This window comes from Danio rerio, chromosome 7 (genome assembly GCF_052040795.2).
Source record: "Danio rerio strain M-AB ecotype USA chromosome 7, GRCz13ab, whole genome shotgun sequence".
Taxonomy (NCBI): Eukaryota; Metazoa; Chordata; class Actinopteri; order Cypriniformes; family Danionidae; genus Danio; species Danio rerio.
This window is the reverse complement of record NC_141027.1, coordinates 28,693,845-28,717,500: the sequence shown is the minus strand read 5'-3', so window position 1 is coordinate 28,717,500 and position 23,656 is coordinate 28,693,845. Positions and strand designations below refer to the sequence as shown.

Below are 23,656 nucleotides of genomic sequence, written 5' to 3'. Positions count from 1 at the left end.
TTTAAAAAAATCTTCATCATTTGCTCACTCTCAAGTTGTTTTAAACATTTATGAATTTCTTTTTTTCTGTTGAACACAAAACAAGATGTTCTGAATAATGTTGGACAAGTTTGTAACAACTGGAGAATGCGCAAATGATGACAGAATGTTCATTGTGTCCAAACATTGCTGCATCTAGTGTAGACAGACAGTGCGTTCCAAACTGGATACAGTATATCGCACCCGAAAGACACTTTGGAACGAAGGACAGTCATGGCCACCATATTGAAGAGTCATTCCAAGCCAATGGCTCAAAACTGGCCACTTCAAAGGCCCACTTGAAATGGTGGATTTCAAAAGTATACAACTGATGGACACTTGGAGCCCCTATGATCCTTTGCGCAGTGAGGTTGTTTGGAGTCTCTCTGCGTTCCATTCAGACGGGCTCATCCTTATTCCCTATTAACTTAAATAGTATCTAGAAGCATACTTGGATTTGCAAGCTGAGACTGCATATCTGGTGGTGGGGTTTGGTGTGTACATTAAAACACATTGCATGCAGCTCACCTTGCAACTCCAGCAAGTCTGCATCCAGACCCCTCTCATTACCTTTAAAGCCATTATTTCCGAGGGTAAACCCATCGCAGGGATTACGGCATAGGGATGAGCTCTTCCAAATATAAAGATTATATAGTGCGTTCTTTTGTTTTTAGTGAAGTCACATGGCACCGCTCTCGTCAGGCATTGGTATGATTATTTACATGGGTAGCAAGTGTTTTTGTCTTTACCATATTTGCCTTTTAAACATAAAATACGTCCACACATCATACCTTAATTTAGCAGTAACAGGCTTTAATTGGCTACTGTACACTTCTGTCATGATCTACTGTCTGTTGTTGGAAGTGGAAGTGAAAAGTGTCCATAACATGTTGAAATTTGTCTCTCTAAAGTGGCCATTTTTCATTTTCAGTGTTGGGGTTGACATGTTATAAGTAACGCGAGTTACATGATAATATTACTTTTCCAAAGTAATGAGTCAAGTAACGCATTACTTTTAAAAATAAGTAACATTATCTAAGTTACTTTTGAAAAAAAAATGTAACATGAGTTACTTTTTACTTTGCTTAATTGGCTTTCAAATAACATATTGTGGAATAACAATGACCTTAGTCAGGTTAAATCACACACTCAGCGAAATAGTGTGCTGCAAGAGAACAGACAGTCAGCTTACACTCATCAGCAGGTCTTTTTTTACAGCAGATGTGTCATTCTACTGTTCTAGTAACTGAATAACTCAGGATATTGGTTTATTTTGAGTCAGAGGGGGTATCCTTTATGTTAAAAATAAGTAATTAAGTACTTACTAAAGACAAAAACCGCTTCACAACAACTCTGTTCAATTTAATGAACTATTTCGACCGGTTCCCTCTGGTTTAAACAAACGATTTATTAACAATATAATAACACTAATACTGAAATGTTTAAGGCATTTTCGAATGACCAAAACAACATTTCAGATGTTTTACAAGCCGCTCAGCCTGCTAGTTAATCCACTCACACACATTTCTTTTTCCATCACATGATCTCTTATAACAAAATCACATGACATATTTTAATTTGCATAATGCAATCTGTTCAGTAAAAGTGTTTATATTGTAGTTTATGTGCATCTTTTCTTATCAAATAAAAAGTTTATCCTCAGTTATACACATACATTTTATATTTTAAATGTATGTGTAAATGTATGTGCTCATTTTCAAAATTGCGCATCAAATGGGTGGATGGAAACACAGCTACTGTCTACTGTAAAAGCCACTATGATTTTTTTTTCTCTTTTGGGAAGTGATTTACACATTTTTTAAGGCCATGTGAAGCAATTTACTCAATGTAAATAACTTGAATATTTATTTTGATTTGTGGATTTTTTTTATAGTCTTGCTGTTCATTTTGTTATTAAACATTTTAAGGTTTAAAATCAGTTTTTGCCTTATAACTTATGTTATGGTAGTACTCTTAGACTTTATTGAAGTCTCCATCTCAATGGACAGTGAATTTACTTCACTAGTAACACAAAACATTCAAAAGTAGCAAACACATAACTTTACATGCTTTCATTAATCTGTATATACAACATGCATAGCTCTGGGTTCAGTAAGTTCTCAGTATATAATTTTATCCTACATTTTTTAAAGGAAAATGAAGGTGTAGGTTATATAGGTGGTTGTAAAATGCAGAGCTTCTCTAAAAAGTTCTGAAAGACCTCAGCCTGGTAAGGTAAAGTAACACAAAAGTAATTCGAAAGTAATTAAACGCATAACTTTTCATTAAAAGTAACTATACGTAACACAATTAGTTGCTTTTTGGGGGAAGTAACTCAATATTGTAATGCACTACTTTCAAAAGTAACTGTCCCCAACACTTTTTACATTTTGATTTGATAAATGTATCTTTCTTAAGTCGCTAATGTTTCTAAAACATTTCACAGACGTTTGCAGATCACACCCTGGGAGTAATGAGTTGGACCATCCCCATTGCGGTTGCTTTATCCTGTTACGGAGGTCTTAATTCTTCTATCATCGCTGCATCCAGGTCTGTCAGAACTCTGATACTTGATTTGAAAACGTCACCATTGACCACATAGCTACAGCACAATTGAGTAGTTATGCTGGTGTTACTCGTTTTGAATATGGCCCTGTACAATTCACTGACTTTATGGTTTTATTATTCCACTCGAACCTCTGCTTTGTTTCTCAAGTTTATTCCTAACGACTGCAGTTAACCTCAGGGTGCAGGAACAAAGCTTAGTTCAGCTCCTGTGGTTTTTATAGGGAGCTGCTCAGTTTCTTACACCATCTGGAGATGCTTTGTGGTAATGACCATGTGGGGGTGCTGTCACTACTCCCTGCATAAGATAATGGGATCTGAGGAGGGTTGGGAATTTTTTGGGAGTTTATGCAGGGCTGATGGGAATTCAGATCATTTGAGATGTCATATTTGTAGCACATATTTGTTCAAGTTTTTTTATATAGAGTTTAAGTCAACATTATTAGCCCTTTTCATATATTACATATCTTTTAAAATACTTCCTTGGTGCTATTTAATCTAGAAAATATTTTTAAACTTAAACGTTTTAATAACTAATTTATAATAACTAGTTTCTTTTGTAATTGCCATGGTGGCCATACATAAATTTTTTTTGTTGTTTTGCAAGATGCTAGTATTCAGTTTAACATGCAATTTAAATGCTTGGCTAGGTTAATTAGTTTGTTAACAGTGTAAAATTTGGGTCAAAAAACAAAACTGCTTTCCAGCCATTCCAGGAAAACTAAAAGAAATTAGAAAGTTTATCATAAGAAATACTGTAAAAATTGTCTTGCTTGGTTAAATATCCCTTGCAAAATATTTGAACTAAAATGAACTGTACATTGATATTTGTGTGTTTTTTTTTTTGTGTGTGTGTGTGCAATTATGTGTTCAATTGTGTTAGATTCGATTGCAATTATGCATTTGATAGTTTGCTTTCTCAGTACTGTGCTTAGGTTTGTTATTTTAGTATTGGGAATTGTTGTTTGACATCATCAGTATAATATTCCATATTTGTTTTTGTTTATTTTTTTTCTAAAGAAAGACAAACTTGTATAGTAATAACATGCATATACTGTAGGCTACAATTACTGAGTAATTCATTATTTTAAAGGGAGTTCGAAGTAACCTTTCACTTGAGATTTGAAACTAATTTAGTGTACATGAAGTAAAGTGACTTTAGAAAGATATCAGCATCATTATGTTTTCTTATACACTGAACATGGTAGCTCTATTGGTTCATAACAAACCTTTCTTTTAGTAACTTGCATATTAAGACTCTATAATGTTCAGTTACAGAGATAGTGAGGTCTCAATGTGGCTCGAAGAGTAAATTATTGAATAATCAAAAAAACTTTTAATCTCCTTAAAAAAAAAAAAAAAAAAAATAATATATATATATATATATATATATATATATATATATATATATATATATATATATATATATATATATATATATATATATATATATTAAATTGGTGTTTACTTGTAGATCATACTTGATGTAAATCCTGCAAGACCACCCTTTACATGAGCATAAACATCAATGCACTGTCCTGGGTAGAAAACTGTTATGAAGTATGCTCACTCAGGGACATCAGTAAGATTTTAATAATAATTATACAAAATTTTTTTTGTTTTTTTATTTCTTTTTTTTTCTTCTTTTTTTGTTACTTTGTTTAATTGTAATATGTGCAATTTCTATTTGCTTGTTTTACTTTTGTTTGATACTTCAGTTTTCTTGCCATGAAGATGGCCTAAGATACTGACATTTTATAATAAAATAAAAAAAAACTACTAGTATAGAGGAATTTCTAATAAACAAATGGTGTTAAAACTGATCTCGTTTTCCTCAATAAAACTTTTTGTTAAAAAAGTGTTAAGGAATATATCTTTGTTTTTAATAATTGATTTTTAGTTGTTATTTGAAGTAATGACCTTCAGTTTTCATGGCTTAAGTTGGTTAAAATAACCCTAATTGGGTCATTATAGACCTGCTGTTTATTTAAATGTGTCTCTGGCTGCTGCAGGTTGTTTTTCGTGGGAGCTCGAGAAGGTCATCTTCCAGATGCTCTGTCTATGATCCACATTGAGAGATTCACACCAGTTCCTGCTCTGCTTTTCAATGCAAGTATATTTCAGCTACACTGTATAACTCCTAATGCATCTTTCCTTTCTTCATTTAATGACAATTTACATATTTTCTTTTTATTTTTTTTAAATGTAGCTTTCTGAATGTCATTTTATTGCCATCTAATAAACTAGTCTTGTATATTTGATGTTTTCTGTCTCCATCTAGTGGATCTGGTGTCTTACGTTGTGTTTTCTGTCTGCAGTGTGCCATGGCTCTCATTTACCTTACAGTGGAGGATGTTTTCCAGCTGATTAATTATTACAGCTTCAGTTACTGGTTTTTCGTTGGTCTGTCTATCGCCGGACAGATCTACCTTCGCTGGAAGGAGCCCGATAGACCCCGACCACTGAAGGTAATCAAGTAAAGGTATATCCTGTAGTCAACATTTTGAGGTAGATTACATTTTTTTTCTTCTTCTCCTAACAGAAGGAATGGGTGTTGTTCAATATTTTTATGACAACCTTGGTGAAAGGCTTTGATCCATTTTAAATATTGACTACTGTAGATAAAATAAAATGCATAGCTTTTAATAATAACATGTAAAACTGCATATCTTAAATTCATTAATCTGTTGCAAACATCTACACTCTTAAATACCATGCAGTTTTTGTGGTTAATTTCATATTATGTAGAATTAGTGCTTTTATTCAGCAAGAACATCTTCAATTAATCAAATGATTTTTTAACTTATTATTATTATTATTATTATTATTATTATTATTGGTTACTATCATCACTATTTTCACTAAAAATCAAATCGTTTTTAACACTGTAGGGTCATGTAACACTGGAAGCGAGCGTAATGCTGAAATTTCTGATATATAATTAAAATATAACCATTATAAAAAAAGTATACTTTTAAATTCTGATACTATTTCATAGTATTACTGTTTTACTGCACTTTTAATCAATACAGCTTCTGTTAGCAATAAGAAAAAAATTACTGAGCGCAAATTCGGAATGTTGTAAATAACTAGCTGATGAGCAATGATTCACATACAAAGAATAAATGCTTTAAAAAAAAACAGAAAGAAACAAAGATTTAAAATATGCTGCTGAGTTTACACCTTAAAGTGATCGCCACTATTTGCTTGGACTCAAGTAGCTCAAACATTTATGAGTTTCTCACTTCTGTTGAAAACAAAACAAGGTAATATTAAGAATGTTGGAATGTCAATATGAATGTCAATATTATATTTTGCAAAAATGTCATCTTTGAGCGAGATGCTAATGGTCTAATCAGATTCAATTATCTATGCTAAGCTAAGTTGAAGTTGTTTTTTTTAATTAATTAATTTTTTATTTAGTTAAGGCAGAAAATAAATTTTGCAAAAAATGTGCAGCATTTAAGAAAAAAAATGAAAGAGCTCTTCACCTTAATTTGTAGGTAACTAGTGTAACTACAAGAGATAAAACTTAAAAAAAAAAAGGAATATTTTTGAAAACTCTTTGTTCATTTTTGAACTAAATGCTAATGGTCCAATCATATTCTATTATTTATGCTAAGCTAAGTTAAAAGAGCTCCCGCTTTAAAAATTAAAATAAAATGATAGCAATTTAGTTATGGCAGAAAATATATTATATTTTGCAAAAAATGTGCAGTATTTAAGAAAAAAAGGGGGTCTTCACCTTAAATTTGTTCAGAAATCGTGACTAAATCGTGAGATTAGTATCGTGAATCCTATTGAATCGTGAGTCGGGTGAATCGCTACATCACCGTGACTGAGTTTTCAATTTTTTGCTGAACTACACTGTAAAAAAAACATTGGTTTTGTTTGAACAACATGAAGGAATTAAGTTAACTTAAGTGTTTTACATTCAATCCACTTAAATTTGCAAAAACTAATAAGTTGTGACCTAAACCTCAAGAATGGTGTTGTTTTGTTGTTTAACTCAATTTAAATAAGTTGTTTGATCAAACAGCAAATGTCATTTTTTGAATATATGCCTTTAAATTGAATTGCAAATTTTAAATGTGACATTGTATGAGCTAAACGCTTGTTGTCCTTTTTTCTTTCTTTCTGCATCCACACAGCTGAGTCTGGTGTACCCCATCATCTTCTGCTTGTGTGTTGTGTTCCTGGTGGCGGTTCCACTTTATTCTGACACACTCAACTCACTCATTGGAATTGCTATTGCCCTCTCCGGTGTGCCAGTTTACTTCTTAGGCATCCACCTTCCAGAGTCCAAGCGGCCACCGATTATCACTAAACTACTGAGTAAGTACTGCTGCCTTAAAATGAACACTCCACTTTTTTAACGTAGGCACCATTTTACAATGCATTGATATTACTCGGTGGCTGGAAATCAGCTAACTTCAGCTTATTCTGGTTCAAGTAGATATGGTTCAGGATCTGCACTAAAGTCGGAATCATCACTAACAAATGTCTGCTTGTTTGCAAGGCACACTCTCTGTGCAAGCAGGTGGTCAAGTTGGTTTTAATGACGGAAGTAAGCTGATTTGAGAGTATAGTTCCTAGCCATTTTAGCCTAGAACACAGTAACTTTGAATTTTTTGGTCTTAGTACACAACATTACTACATAATTAAAGCTTTAAAAATAGGGAAAAAATTTAAACTCTGGTGATTTTTCAGCGTGATGCTAATGGTCTAATCAGATTCAATTATCTATGCTAAACTAAGCTAAAAGAGCTCCCGCCAGACTTTGAGATTGGCTGAATGGATTTAAAAATGGTAAATCTCAACTGTTTACCTCTGTTTTAACTGATTAAAACCAACCTGAATTATAGTAGCATTCACTTGTCACACACAGCATTTACACTTCTTGAACAATGTGAAACAATCTTGAACAATGTAACTACTGAATCCAAGCTTTAAACAGTACATTTTTGAAACTTTTTGGTCAATCTTGAGCGAGATGCTAATGGTCTAATCCGATTTAATTATCTATGCTAAGCTAAGCTAAATAAGCTCCCGCCAGACCTGGGGCCTCATGCATCAACTCTGAGGACGCACAAAAACTTTGCGTACGGCAGGTTTCACGCTCGCATTTGGATTTACTAATGATGAAATGAACGTGAGAATGTGCCTTGGTCTGCGCCAACTTCATGTCTGGCGTACGTGTATTTCTTGTGTGTGTGTTTGTTTTATTTCCATTGGCAACTCTTAGAGGCAATTATGTTCAATTGCACACTACAATGTATCGCACCAACACATGTGAAAAACATTGCTATTAATTTCTAATTGATAAAATGGGTTTAATTGACACAACATTTTCTTTTACTAATAATGTGATTTAGAACATATAAAAGCATTTGCAAATTTTTACAATATTGTGGCAAGGTGGCCTTGGTCAAGCCTTGATTTATTCATCCTCACAAATGCACGATGGGTGGCTTCTTGGTGAGTGACATATTTAAAGATATTATTCCAGCTAAAAAAAAAAAAGTATTTTATTTAATCAAGTGTAACTATTTAACTGCATATCAGGAGACTGTGGTTATCCATTAAAGACGTGGACGTTAACCTCCCTCAACAACCCACAAACTGACCAAGAGCGCAGATACAAAGATGCCCATTCTCGCACTCAGTCAGCGAGCAGTTGAAATGCCAGTGACGCTGCCTTGAGAGCGGAGGGGTGCTGCTATACCGCCACTAACAAAGTGTTCCTCTAATACATCTGTGTTTCCCATAGACACGGATACTACTCCAGACAGTAAAGTGTCGCCCACAATTGAGGCAACTCTTTCCTTAAAGGGTGTTAGTTCAGCATCCCCTGTTTCCCCGCCTGTTCGGTCCACACTTTGACGGTGTGCTGCTGTTCCCCTCTTAACCCGCACCTTAACTCTTAACTCCTCTTAACATCGGACCATTTCTTTTTTAATTCTTTCACAGTGCGATGTTCAGACCCTATGGCGTTAACCACGTCCGTCAAACTCTCCCACTCTATTTTTTTCCCTTTCTCTTGTTATTAATTCCAGAGGTCAAACTTGAAAATAACAGTTTTCTTCCAGTCTACCTCCAGCACCTCCAATTCACATTCTGTGAAGTTTCTCTTTTGCTTGCTTTTTCGTTTGGTTTTGCCAAAGTGGAGTCATTAGCATATTTATATGGGGGATGAGGCAGGAAGGGGTTTTGCGGTCGTGCACGTGGGCTCAGTTTCACGTTCATTCGGATGTACAAAGAGAATATGCGTGGGATTCCCCGTGCTCAGTATTTCATACATACGTTTTTTTTTTTTTTACTGCGTACGCAAATTGATAGCTTCGTTCGTACGCAATGTTTTGGTATTAATTCAACGCAAATCTTCATACATGAGGCCCCTGGAGATTGGCCTAATGGATTAAAAAATGGTACATCTCAACTGTTTACCTCAAGGGGACTTGTAAAATGTATATATTTTTTCAAAAAAAGCAATGTTACTTTAACTCTGAATCTTTTAGTAAGCATTTAATTACCGCATTTTCCAGAAAATATCACATGTATAAATCAAAACCACATTGTTTGGAGAAAACACACCAACATATACAACATAAACATGCAAGTAATTTAATTCCTCACTCATTATTTAAATTAAACAGCATTCAAAACAAAAAAGAAATGGCAAATGTCAGTATAAAACCAACAGAAATTATAGTTGCATTCGCTATAAACTACATTAACTGCAAATGACAAGCCTAAACTATTTAATTTAAAGCAAATTTGTGGTATGTGCTTTTTCCTCATCAAAATAAAGTGTGACCTAAAAATGTTAGTGGTCATTTTTTTTTTAAACATGTCTCTGTCCCGCAGGTGCCATCACCCGTTTCACCCAGTTCACCTGCTTTTGTGTGCTCACCGAGATGGACACTGTTGATTAGGACACTTCTCTGGTTCAAGAAGAGGAAACCAACACCTGGAGATAAGGGAAAAAGTTCTTCCACACCTTTAAAGACACTGATGCACTCCTTAAGGCACCATGTTGGGTTCATGTTTTTGTTTATTACAAAAGGTTTCCGTTAAGGTCACAGTGCACTGCGGTTTCAGGAATACGTCCTTAGGACCAAATGGCATGAAAATGAAGGCCGTTTTACAGCTCTGGTTCTTAATGGTACTGAGATGCAAACATCGTCTGTGTACTATTAGAGAATCAGGGACATGAACAGGATGCAGTGGTTTGTGTGCGCCATTATGAACATGGCCGAGAATTAGACGTATGTGTTTGCGTTACATTTACTTTCTTTTTATCTAACAGTTTTATTTAGAAATTCATTTTAAACTTAAAATGTATCCTTTTTTTTTAAACAAAAGAGATTTTATTTTATTTTCCTCATGAAAGTGTTGATTCATGTGTAGTATTTAAAATTATTTTCTCCCTGCTGAAAAATGAAACATGTGCTAGTTAAAAAATTGACACTTGCCTGCTGGTTTAAGTTAGTTCTTTGCCTTGTCCTAGTCTCAAAGGAGCACACCACTTTTTAAAAACTTTCTAGAGTTAAACAGTTGAGTTTTACTAAATTTCTAATTTTTAATCCATTCAGCCAATCTTTAAGTCTGGTGGGAGCACTTTTAGCTTAGCTTAGCATAGATTATTGTATCGAGTTAGACCATTAGCATCTTGCTCTTAAAAAAAGTGTTTTAATCACTTTACTGTTTAAAGCTTGACTCTTAGGTTATATTGTGTTCTAAGACTTACTTAAAATGAATAATTACTATTTTCTAGGTCAATTTGACAAGGAACTATACTACCATTCCGGCGTAATAGTCAAGGAACTGCTACTGTACCATGGCTACATTAGGTGCAATATTACACAACACCTGAAAATCAGCTAATCAATATGACTACATGCTTGCATATTGAGCGTGTGCTCTTCACGTTGGAAGTTACTTAGCTTGGGACTATTTTCAGGCATTGCGTAATATTTCCGTCGGTCCTAGTACATGATGTAACTACAGAAGAGCCGAGCTTTAAATAGGAAAAATATTTAAAAAAATCTTTGGATGCTAATGGTCTAATCTGATTCAATTATCTATGCTAAGCTAAGCTTAAAGTGCTCCGATTAGACCTGGAAATCAGCTGACTGGATTAAAAAAATGGTAAACCTCAATTGTTTAACTCTAGAGGATTTGTAAAATGAGCCTATTTATTTGATAAAAAAGTGGAGTGTTTCCAGACCAGCAAAGAACCAAATTAAACCAGCTTATGACCAACAATATTACACAACACCTGAAAATTAGCTTATCAATATGACTACATGCTTGCACAGGGAGCGTTTGCTATTCACATTGAAAGTTACTTAGCTGGGGACTATTTTCAGGCATTCTGTAATATCGTTGCTCCTGCAGCAGCCTTGGTTTGGCAGAAAAGTTCACGGCAGAATGAGAGTATAGTTCAAAGCCATATCAACCTAGAAAACAGCATCTTTTCATCTATGTTGGTCTCAGTACACCACGTAATAGGAAATAAATTAATAAATAAATTAAACGTAATAAATAGGAAAAATCAAAAAAGGTCATTTTTTAAACAAGATGCTAATGGTCTAATCTGATTCAATGATCTATGCTAAGCTAAGCTAAAATGCTGCCATTGGACCTAGAGATCAGCTTACAGGATTCAAACATGATAAAACTCAAGAGTTTAACTGTATATGTCTTGTGAAATGAGCCTATTTATGTAAATAAAAAAGTGGAGTTTTCCCTGAACAGCAAAGAACCAAAGTAAACCAGCTTACAACCAACAGGAACCAGCTTAAACCAGCAGCCAAGGGTCAAAACCTACCAAATCAGCATATGTTGGGTTTTTTCAGCAGGTCAGTTCTCTTTAATTGCCCATATGCCTTAACTGGATTTAATAGGGAAGGTGGTTGTATGGATTAAAACGTTGAAGTCTGCTACTATGCTCCTGAACGTCATGTTGAAGAGGCTAGAAAAGAATGAGAAAGTTGCGCCAGATAAGCCGGAGACATTTGTGGTGTTATTTATGGGTTAGTTCATCCAAATATTAAAGTTTACTCATTTACAGCCTCAAATGGATCCCAACTTCTACAAGTTTCGATCTTTCATTGAACACAAAAGATATTTTGAATATGGTCGAAAACCCCTAGACATCAACAGCCACACTCTATAGAAAGTTCTACAGAAATTAAAAGTTTAACATTCTTCAAAATAGCTTCTTTCGTGTTCAACAGAAAAAAAAAAATCAATTATTGTGTAATGGATAAATATTTAAGCATCCATTGTTGAAGTTAATTTTATTTTCAGTCATTTCAAATTCTGTTAACATCAGATGGTTTTAGAATTTTCATGACAAAATTAAATCATCCATATGATTTCATATTTCCCATTAACAAGTGTCATGAATGCTCATTCTATAAATCTATATTATAATCTATAAACAATTTAAATGTACATCAACCAAATAAGCAATACGTCAGGTAAATATCCTGGTAAGCTCAGGAGGAATGTCCAGACGTGACTAAAAGAGTTGACTCTTTGAAATGTTTACCTTGTACCACAAAACACTCTGAACAGCTTTTGTTATTTGCCTTTCTACACAAGTGTTTTTTAATTTATTTGAAAGAATATCAATATTTTTTTTTCTACCTGAATAAATTCAACTATTCACAAGACTTCCAGTTTAATTCTGAATCCTTTATTTTTTTTTATACACATCTACATATTTACAGTATTTTGTTTTTTCACCCCTTGCTCTCGGGGAACGTATAAACACTACACACATAACTGACAACACAAATCACCCCACACGTACACAAACTCAAAATATCACCATTTTCTCTCCATACTATCTTCACATCAAACAATCGCAAAATATCGCAAATAGTAAATCGCTCATCTCACTAGCGCGCAAGTCAAAGCAACCCACACAAGAACACGCACATGGGCTACTACATACATTCACTTAGACAAAAGAACATACAGCTTCACTCAACACACGTCAGTAAAAAGGGCCTCTCTCTCGCTCTCTCATGCTCTTGACCACACACAGAGGCGCTCAGTCAGAATCATTATACTCTCGCTCTTCATCATCCTCATCTTTGTCATTCTCCAACTCATCTATCATGTCCCGCCTGTAGCATTCCCAGCTCCTCCTGCTGTACGAGTGCTCCTCGCTCCAGCAGCCTGCGCCCGAAAACAGAACAGAATTGAACAGAAGACATTGGGATTTGAATGAAAAAAAGCAGCATTTTAAAATGTGCTTAATTGTTAATCCAGTTTTGAGATTTTTGAATTATTAGCAGTTCATAAAGTGTGTTCATAAAGAAAACAAGAAAAATACACGTTTAAAACAGTCAACGCGTGTCTAGATTTGAATTACAATACTCATTATGGTAATACTTTACAATAAGACTGCATTAAAGTATTAAACTAACATGAATAAATACTGTAATGAATGTTTTGTTCATTGTTAATGAAAATAAGGGGTGTCAAAAGGGTGTCTAAATTTATTGTTTCTTTGATGAACTGTGATGCAGACTTGAACAATTAGGTATCGGTTCAGCAATGAATCACATCCGGTTATTATGTACGTCATTTATCACGTCAAATGGCACAAACTTACTATGGCTAGGAAGGAGACTGCAAGTAATTAAAACACTCCGACTACTTAAAAAGCTGATGACTGTGCACAATTCACTGCTTGCGAGTTTGCTGGACAGTGTTTTACCGACATGGAAGAGCATCAGAACCCAGCTAGAAAAAAATTCTCTCAGTGGCCCCTTTGACCTGCTGGCATGTTTGGGAGGTAACGTTTTATCTCATCTCGGCTGTTACAACAATAACGTTACGTGTGGATCCAGACACAAGTGAGTTTTCTCCACCATGACACAGTGCGAGTACGTCCTAATCCATTATAGACTATGTACAGTTGCCTTGAACCGGGCCGAAGCACGCTTGTCCTCCCCTCCCATCTCCCCCGACGGCCCGCACTCACATTACATTCAGGCCTGGGCACGCTTCCGTCATCGATGATGCGCTGTTCAGTAAGCACTTTTGCTCAGTACAGTGGAGATTTCTCTAGTTATATTGTATTAGTCCTTTGGGATGCGGTGACACCCAGTCAAATGTTTCGCCGAAAATATCAGCCACTCTTGACACTCATATACAACCATAATTCTGCAGGAATTATGAGGTTTGCTGAAGGTGCAGCTGTAATGCAGTGAGGGGTTTGCGTCTTTAATAATTCACGAAAGTTTGAGTTCATTGAATAGTAGGGTTGTAACAATATACCGGTATGACGGTTTACCACGATTTGAACGTGCACGATTATCATACCATGAACAATTGCATATCAACGGTTTTAACCCTTAAAGACCGAGACAGCCGCCCACGGCTAAAAATAAGTATTGCTCTTAAATGTTTAATAACTTTTGATCCGCTGATCCGATTCATACAATTCAAAGATTGGCATAAAGAATAGAATCTCAGCTTTCTAGTGCTGTATCACATAATATTCGCGGACTTTCAGAGGCTCCGGAATCAGTGCGGTTACGTCATCAAAATTTGACAACGCTGATTTGACAAAGAAACGCTCGTCACTGTGTCTCCGGACAAATCAGACATGATACATTGATGCATTATCCCTCCTCCATGCCCAGATTGGTTCAAACTCGCTATATCACAACCAATAAGCATAGGTTTCGCTTTTGTTTGTGGACCAAGCTTTTTGAACAACACGGAATGAGAGATAGGCATACATTTATGCGCGGCTAAATAAAACGCAAAAAAAAAAAAGTTTTTCATGAAATAATTCTCATACTAAGTACTTTTGCATGCACAGCAGCACAGAAACATGACAAAACAGTGACACAGCAAAGACGAACTGCTGCTCTTGCTGTTTTCAAAAGACGCAAATGAAGGTGCAGCTGTTTGTCTGCATTGCAGACAACCAAATCCAAATCCATATCGATAGACAACCATATCCATGCTGGCACATAAAACCTAAGGATGTTCCATATTGAATCTAGTTTCGTTATGTAACTATTTATAGTATAGTAAATATTTATATCTATTTTTTACTGAGGATTTGCACCATGTTTATTTGGACTTTGACACATTATTTATAATTTTTTTTATTTTTATTTGTTCATTGTAAGTGGTGTTGTTTATAGTAACTAAAAATATATTATTTGGAAAAAGTCAAATTTGCTTCACTGTTCTATTATTTTGTAACATTTGTAACATACCGTATACCGCGAAACCGTCAAAGCGTGGTATTGTTTTAGACGATTATCATACAGTGAAAAATTCATACCGTTACAACCCTATTGAATAGTAAGAATTATTAATAAGTTCATATGAAACAGTCCCGTAAAAGTTACGTCTCGTCTTCAGTCTCGAGCTCTTACACTACAAGCGTACCGCGCCTGAGCCTAAGTGAACCGCGCTTTGGCACACCTCTTCCAACCGGACCAGGGCTGGCCAAGTGAACCAGTTTGAATAGCATAATGCGAGTATGACCTTAGTTGATAGTTCTTTTAACATCAGTGTCCCTGTCATTCATTCATTTTCTTGTCGGCTTGGTCCTTTTATTAATCCAGGGTCGCCACAGCAGAATGAACCGCCAACTTATCCAGCAAGTTTTTACGCAGCGGATGCCCTTCCAGCCGCAACCCATCTCTGGGAAACATTCACACACACACACACACTCATACTCATACTTAATTTAGCCTACCCAATTCACCTGTACCGCATATCTTTGGACTGGGAAACCGGAGCACCCGGAGGAAACCCACGCAAATGCAGGGAGAACATGCAAACTCCACACAGAAACACCAACTGAGCCGAGGCTCGAACCAGCGACCTTCTTGCTGTGAGGCGACAGCACTACCTACTGCTTCGCCGTGTCCGTGTCACTGTTTGCTGAACAGCGTCAGAGCCGTGTTAACTCGCAGCCTTTTCTGTGGAGCTCGTGACCAATCATAGGCATTTAAGAACTCGCTCAACAATGCTCAAAGCAAACGGTAATTTTCACATTTGTTTATCTGCTGTTAATGCTCATGTTGTTCTGTGCATGTATTTTGAGCAAGTAAAATTAAAGGTACAGTACATATATTGGTTTAATACAAATTTGTCCGTTAATTCAACCAGTCAGATATATGTATATAAATTATAAATTAATACAAAAATTGTTGCCAAGTAAAATATCAAATTGTTTATGGAAAGCATTGTCAATGCACCAAGATATCGAATTGAACCGAATCAATGGCATAATAATTGCAGTTGAACCAAACTGTGACACCCGTGTAGGTTCACACCCCTAATGAATATACAGTTGTTCATCATAACTCAAAGTGCATTAACTAGTTTTTTTAGGCATGAATAAATGCTGAACTAGAACTGATAACAGCATTTATTAATCAATGTTAGAGTAAACATTAACTAATGAAACCTTATTGTAAAGTGTGACCTACATTTAAAGCATTTTATAGCGGGATTTTACCTGGATATACACTTTAATTCTATTAATGTTGGGTTCTACAGTTTTAATTTTCTAGCAGTATTTTCTGAATTAAAGTGATAAAACGAGGCAATAAGTACATTTGTGGATGCCAATAATCAGATTTTAACATGATTAAAACAATACTCTGATTAAGAGTCTACCATGTAAACAGCGATTTGATAAATTTAATCTGATTAGGGTCATAATCGAACTAAACAGAAATGGAATTAAGACATGGAATATGCTGATTTTAGTTACATTATTGAAGTGCATTTGGTGACAGGACAGTCCACACACAGCTGTTTAATTCTATTCTCTGCATCATTAACTATTAATTAATGATTGTGTGTGTGTGTGTGTGTGTGTGTGTGTGTGTGTGTGTGTGTGTGTGTGTGTGTGTGTGTGTGTGTTTTTTTTACTTAAGGACCAGTAACAGCAAACTGCACTTTAATAAAAAACAACAACAAAAAATGTAGACTTTTTATCTGATTAAAAACCAAACATGACAACAGCTTGGATGTCTGACCTCCGTAACGCTCCTCTCCTTCACTGTCACCCTCGCTGCTTTCCTCCGGGTAGTCATTCCTCCAGTTGGCTTCTGCATTCTCATCATCCTCATCTTCATACACCTCTTCCTCCCAGGCTACTTCGTCAGGCACCTGTCCATTTAAAGAGAGAGAGAGAAGACTAATTAACTGGTGAACAGATTCAAGTAAAAACGAGTCAGAAAAAAATCTACTATGAAATGGACAATTAATTTTAAAAATATTTACATATACACACTTCAAATTACAAATTGTTCGGAGGAAACACAGTTAACTTTTTTTTTTACACTTAATTAATCTGATGACATTCATAAAATTAAAGAAATAATCTGATTAGATATCAATTATCAATGTTAATTAGTTCAAACCCTATCAATCATTAACTTGTACTAGGGCTGCACGATATTGGAAAAATCTGACATTGCGATGTTTTGTTTTTCTGTGATCTATATTGCGATATGAATACAATATCAACAGATTACTTTAATAGCTCTGTTTGGTAAGAATTCAGATACAGAAATTAATTAATCAAATATAAAATAGGACTGCATAGCATCTTCATTGTAAAAATAAATCAATACATTTTTTGTAATGAAATTTTAAATGGTATATCTCCTTGTGCCTGAATGCCTTTAAACTTCCGTGTTATGCTCATACTATCAAAGGTCTTAAAAATTGGTCCATCAAAGGTCCTTGTCAAATTTAATCCCAATTCAACATTACAGATCCTGCGATGTGACTATTACAGATGCACAAATTGCAATATTGATGCTAAAACGATATATTGTGCAGCCCTAACTGATCATAATGAAATATTTCTGAAATGATGTCAAGAAAAAAAAAATTATTTTGACTTGACAACTAACTTAAGTTTGAGTTGGTACAAAAAAAAACACTAACTTAAAAGAAAACCCTCCTATAATCCAAAAAATCTATTAAACATGATCTGAATAGTACAACTTTTTATTTATATTATTTAAACCAGGGCTGCAGAAACTCGGTCCTGGAGGGCTGGTGCCCTGCATATTTTTGTTCCAACCCCAATTTAACACACCTGAACCAGCTAATCAAGCTCTTTCTATGTATACTAGAAAGCTCCAGGCAGGTGTGTTGAAGGAAGTTGAAGCTAAACTATGCAGGACACTGGCCCTTCAGGACCAAGTTTGAACACCCCTGATTAAAACAAACACACAAAGAACACACAACTAAAAAATCTAAAATGAAAACGGGGGAAAACGCTACAGTAACTCCAAATCAAAGCCACATCAGAATAAACCTACAACAAGATATGAACAATTCTGAAATATCACTACTACTAACCAGCTCTCCCTCTTGCGAGTAGGGTCTGACGGACAGAATGTCCTGGATCCAGCCTGGTGTGGCCGTTTCCTGATAGTACAAATCATACACGTAATCATCCTCTTTCTCTCGATGTTCAGTCCCAAGTCCAGCGCCTGAAACACTCAGCTTCTCACGGATCATCTTCACAGAGTTACACAGGATTGTCTCCGGGTCAGACACAACCATCTAAGGTGAAAAAAAAACAACAACAACAAAAAAAGAAAATTTTATAACATAAATATAAGGATAGAACATTAAAGGGATTGTAGACAAAAAGCTTATTTAATATGCTTCAAAAATGTAAAATATACTTAAAATATAGGTAATTCAAGAAATTGAGAAAATGTCCAAATGAAGGGTGGCTACTAATCTATCAAGTTAAATACACTTGTTCTAATTGGCAATAAGAATATGAAAAAAGGGTTACTTCACCCAATTCAAATACTGTCATTTCAATCCCCTATTACCTTAATTCATATTTGGAACAGAAGTTAAGATATGTTAGCAGACATCTGAGAGCTCTCGCATCCTTATTTAGCACACAAGTGTTCTTGGAGCTTCATATGATAACAGCTGAACAACTGAAGTCACATGGAATGTTTTTTGTTGCTTTTCTAGACTTTACACATCTTGGGGACTCTTGATGTCTATTAGAGATGAATGCCTCTGTATATTTCAATCAAGGTTCTTTTTCATTCTTTGTTTGAGGGCAAAAAGAAGTTTGAAATGGTATACATTTAACGATACATAGTGAGGGTATATACAGTTTTTAAAAACCTCTCACATCCCCATGCTGCATTAGGCAGGGTTGTAAATATTTCATGCCCCTTAAACACAACAATGCAGGCTGTGAGAGAAGAACAGTTTCCTAAAATGTTTTCGTACATCAGACGAAAAGTGGTATACTGCATCTTTACATTGTTCTATTACTTGCAGCAGACAGATAATGAATGGAAGTGTTTAGTAAGACATGACACAACGTGGTGGCTCTTCTCATCCAGTGTGTGACTCTTAAAATCTCTCCATGAGAAACCATACAGGTGCGGATACATCTGTACCAGCTCTGCTACTTGACTCTTTAGTGTATTTATGGTGCTAACATGGTGTAGTGTTGGATGTTGTTCCCCAGTTTGAACTTCGTGGATCAAAGAAGGCGGAGTTCCAGGACATGCCAACAGATTGCATGATCGTAACTGACCAATGGAAACTCTAAAGTGTTTAAGAGCTAAAATGAACTCCTCCAAAAGTTGGGTTTGGTTAGCGGTTTCAAACTGCTAGAACGAGCTCAAAAAGAATTCCATTTTGTTAGTAATACTGACTTTTCAGTTCACACTTGGATTTAGTTTGACGTATACCAGGGCCTTGGGATAGCTCTTAGATTTAATCTAAAATGTATTAATTTGTGTTCTGAAGAAGAATGAAGGTCTCAAACATGGAACGACATGAGGGTGAGTAATTAATAACAGATATTTAATTTTGAGCTGAACTAACCCTTTATCAATACTCATAATTGTGTGCATCAATACTCACATTTTCTGTTGAAATAAACCAATAACATGTTCATGCTTTACCTTGCCAGGCACTTTGACATCTTCCTCCTCATGCAGAATATCAAACACTTGCACTTCTCCCAGAGGCAGTCCGTCACGGCTCTCTGTGTGGCTGTCATGATTCTCCTCTCCTCCTCCTCCTCCTCCAGCAGGAGCAGGCTCTGACGGCAGTCCAGCCCGGTGGCTGGACAGGATGCGATAGCGTTCCTCTCGCCTGGTGCTCCATTTGACACTGCGCAGATCACCGATGATCCTCTGACTGCTCCCTTGTGAAGGCCGCAAAGCATGATGGGCCAAACGTGGACGAGCAAGAGCCTCACGGACATGTGGCTGTACTGGAGCATCCTGTAAAGGCAATTGGCCAAAATAGGATTGTAGCAGCCAGTGAAAATTAAACAAAACAACACTTGATGATATAATAATGTCAGTCACAATTAACATGCAAGACATCTTATTAGTCATTTAAAGGGGCAGAATGCAAGTTTGACACCCAGGGGTTGAAAAGGGTATTGCACACATGGATCAAAACAGATTTTCACTCGACTCCTCTGACAGCTACATGCAAGTGCAAGTTGCCAGATTGACGACACCAACAGGAGTGTGCTTCACTATCTAGCCGAAATGCTGATTTGAACCCCTTTCAAACCAAAAGCAACAGCACACGAAATGTTTGCCATATTAAAAGAAGTTTTTGTCCTAACCAACACCTGAAATTTATAATTTTAGAGACGGCTTCTATTTCTCGCAGCTGAACAACAGGATGAACTATGATCACCTCAGGTACACCTCATGCACTTTATTCAGTGTAAAATGCTAATAATGTGAGTTCGAATGGCATTTTATATGACATTTATTGCCATACTACTGAAAGCAGCAGCAGATAACTTTAGAACTTTGACTCTGCGTAAGCCAACACATATCAGTGATTTAGCATCTACATTTAATAATGTTAAAGAGGTTTCATTTGTATTAATCATATTATAAACCATACCATTTTGTTGGAGTGCAGTAAGTGCACTATTTTGTGCTTCTGTATGGCTGTATTAAAATTTCGGTTGGGTTTCATCTAGTGCAAACAGCCAAAAACTTATCACTGCAAATCTCATCATGTAGTGTGTTGTTAGGACACGGACGATGTAACCCGCTCACCTAATGTTTTACGTTTGTAATATTTATATTATTTGCCAAATAATAACTACCTCATGTGAAATTCTGAATCAGTGTCTCATTTCTGGGCTGCTACTGTCCACCGGTTGCATTTTTGGTCGTGGGCAAATGCTTTAAGAGCCTTCCTGATTGACTGAATAAATCAAATATGCTGTTTTCCATGAAGGCAACCCTGGGTGCTGAAATTTATTTGGCTAAAGTGCCATTGGGTGAGTTAAAAGAACCAAAACAAAGGCAGCTGTTCCACCACGGAATGCCCATCTTCAAAGCTGAATTTCTGTCTTCAGCATTGTTTTTCAGATAAACAAGAATGTCTCTTAGCATGTTTTTTTAGATATCTGCAAACATATTATGGTATTTTTATGCTTTAGAAGAGTCAAACAAACTTTCAAAAGCACATTTAAACTTTTAAAATGACAAAGACTAATCAGACTGTTTGCACTTTTTTTACGACTAAGCACCAAATGCTTTAGGTGATTTATTTTCAACTGTAAGCATTTTTACATGTTAATAATATCACATACCTGACATACTGATTGAAAAATGCCTATCGCCTCAAACTTTACAGTAAGGCTCCATTTGTTTACATTAATTGAATTACCAAAGAAAACTACTTATTAACCTTAAATGTACATTTCTTAGTTAAGGTTTGATAAATCATTAAATCAATAAAGTCATAACTGTATAACTTAATGGACCTAATAACTAATACAGCTCAAACATATTTTTTATAACCAATAACTTCAAATGTAACCATTCCTTACTGTTGACGTTAATGCATTAACTAAAAGTAACTAATAAGCAGGCCTACACGGAATCTGCAGGTGCAGAAACCTGCAGATTTCGACAGTTTTTTAGCCCATCATTGAGCGTTTTTTTTTTTTTTTTACTTGTGTAAATGCATGTAAACTTATAGCTATTCAGTTTTTAAATTAATTTAACTAATATTATGATATAATAATAATAATAATAATAAAACATTTATAATTTTTTAACAATAGAGTTTGTAAAGAAATATTTTCAGTATTTTAGTTGATCTATCATGAGAGACTTGCTTTATTTACCAAATAAGTGGATCTAATTGGATTTGTCTTGTAAACATTAAATAAAAAATAAAAAATGTATTATGTGTAGATTTCATATATAAGTTTAGTTATGAAACTCCTAAAATCATTCAGCATAAATCTGAAGATTTTTACTAAATTCTCTGCAGAAATAGCACAAAATGTTCACAGATTCTGTCAGGCTATACTAAAGAGACATTTTGTAAAGCATTACCTATAATATTTTCTAATCCTTTTGCAATTTAATTTGCTTGAAACATGTTTACTTTGAAATTTAATATACAATAAGGTAATCCACAATACTCTTGAGTTCTTTTTGTTATTGTGTCTTTTAAAGTAAGCCTTTTTTTTTTGTCAATATCCTGATAGCCTCAGCAACTATTGCAACAACAAAGTAACATTCACATCTAAATGAAACAAATAATTATGACAGATTTAACCTCAGCAAACATCTGAAATGTATTTATATAATCTTAGTCTCTTCATATTCATACATCACTGTCTGCAACAGGCAATGAAGAACATAAAGGTGTAATTTCAGACTGTCACTTCTGATTCTGTCACAATCTTTGAGGAAGGCAAATGATATTGTAAAACACCTTCAGTTAGCTAAACGCCAAATATCATCTGCCTCAAAATAAAAACACTCATAAAACGATATTATTTGACAGGCACGTTGGCATGTCATGACGTCATTACGCATCATCACCAACCACCGAAAACAATACAATATCTCGCAGCGCAGCTCGTTTCAGGTGTCAGTTGTCGACACGACAGCCTAATCAGTCGTTACCTGTGAAACCACGGTGGCCACTAGCTTGAACACGGAGTTCTCTATCTTGGGCTCCTGTGGTTCTGGCTCGCTTTCATCGCTGGGCTGAGCCGCCGTGGCCTCCGGACGGATCCGTTTACAGGCCAGCAGCAGCGCGTCCGCCGGATCAGTGCCCCTCTTCCTCTTCACGCGCAGAATGGTCGTGCTCGGGTCCATTTCGCTAAAGACTGCTGCGTCACCGAACTGACGATTTCAGATGACAGACAAACCGATGCACGAGGCAGCCAGTGACAACAACAACCTACGCTGTAGCCTTTCTTTCTTCCTTTTCACTCGTTTTTTCTCCTTTGGTGTTTTTCCTCTTTAGTGACCATCTAACTGAGGAACAGCAGCGCCACGCCGCGTCCTGGAGGGGCTTAAGTGTTCAAATACGGCCGCATATTGTTGCAATTAACCGCCTGCAGAGGTCGCGGTTTAATTGCGTTAAATTAAAGATTGGCGAAAAGCGGCCACTTGAAAACCTAGGATTGACTACTGTTTACTATTGGCCTCAACCTAGCTAAACAGCTTATGAAATTACTATAATTTTTTCGGGACATTTATAAACTTTGGCTGAAGAGGCAATTTGTGTCGGCTGCTGTTTTTGTTAGTATTGGACTATGGGTTTTTGAAAACAACCAAGCTAAACATTAAAATAATGTGTGTTTTGGTACATGTTTAAATTTGAGCAAAATGACGTCATTTGGAATTATCATGTTTTTATTATCATTATTATTATTATAGACCATAAAACATGGTTGTAAACAACCCAGCTAAACAACGTAGTAAATTATAATAATATTTTTAGGGACTTCTATAAACATTGGCTAAAAGAGGCTATTTGAAATCCTTTTTGAATCCAGTTTTTGTTTAGACTATTACAGTACATTAATTTTTAAAAACAACTTTAAGTCAGCATTTTCTTTTTCCTTAAAAACTAGCCGTTAAAATGATTTGCCTGTTATAACATTCATTCATTTTCTTTTCAGCTTGGTTCCTTTATTAATCAGGGGTCGCCACAGCAGAATGAACCGCCAACTTATCCACCAAATGTTTTACGCAGCGGATGCCCTTCCAGCTGC

The 23,656-nt window shown here is 35.6% G+C and overlaps 2 protein-coding genes across 4 annotated transcripts in view; one reads left to right on the top strand and one right to left on the bottom strand.

Moving 5' to 3' along the window:
• slc7a6 (solute carrier family 7 member 6) overlaps positions 1-12,266 on the top strand; it is a 25,648-nt gene extending 13,382 nt beyond the window's left edge. For 2 of the 3 annotated variants that reach the window (XM_087259872.1, XM_087259873.1), the window contains exons 6-10: positions 2,465-2,568; positions 4,596-4,692; positions 4,902-5,051; positions 6,735-6,918; positions 9,451-12,266. In XM_087259872.1, the coding sequence (XP_087115998.1) occupies positions 2,465-2,568; positions 4,596-4,692; positions 4,902-5,051; positions 6,735-6,918; positions 9,451-9,518 (603 nt within the window). In that variant the 3' untranslated portion in view covers positions 9,519-12,266. 3 annotated transcript variants of the gene reach the window in all.
• Position 12,267: 1 nt separating this feature from the next.
• slc7a6os (solute carrier family 7 member 6 opposite strand) lies at positions 12,268-22,902 on the bottom strand. The gene is made up of 5 exons (NM_001007344.2): positions 22,557-22,902; positions 19,554-19,877; positions 17,962-18,168; positions 16,623-16,755; positions 12,268-12,777 (listed from the first exon to the last, which is right to left on the bottom strand). The coding sequence occupies exons 1-5, from the start codon at positions 22,749-22,751 to the stop codon at positions 12,650-12,652; spliced, it is 987 nt and encodes a 328-aa protein (NP_001007345.2). The 5' UTR covers positions 22,752-22,902; the 3' UTR covers positions 12,268-12,649.
• Positions 22,903-23,656: the final 754 nt, after the last annotated feature.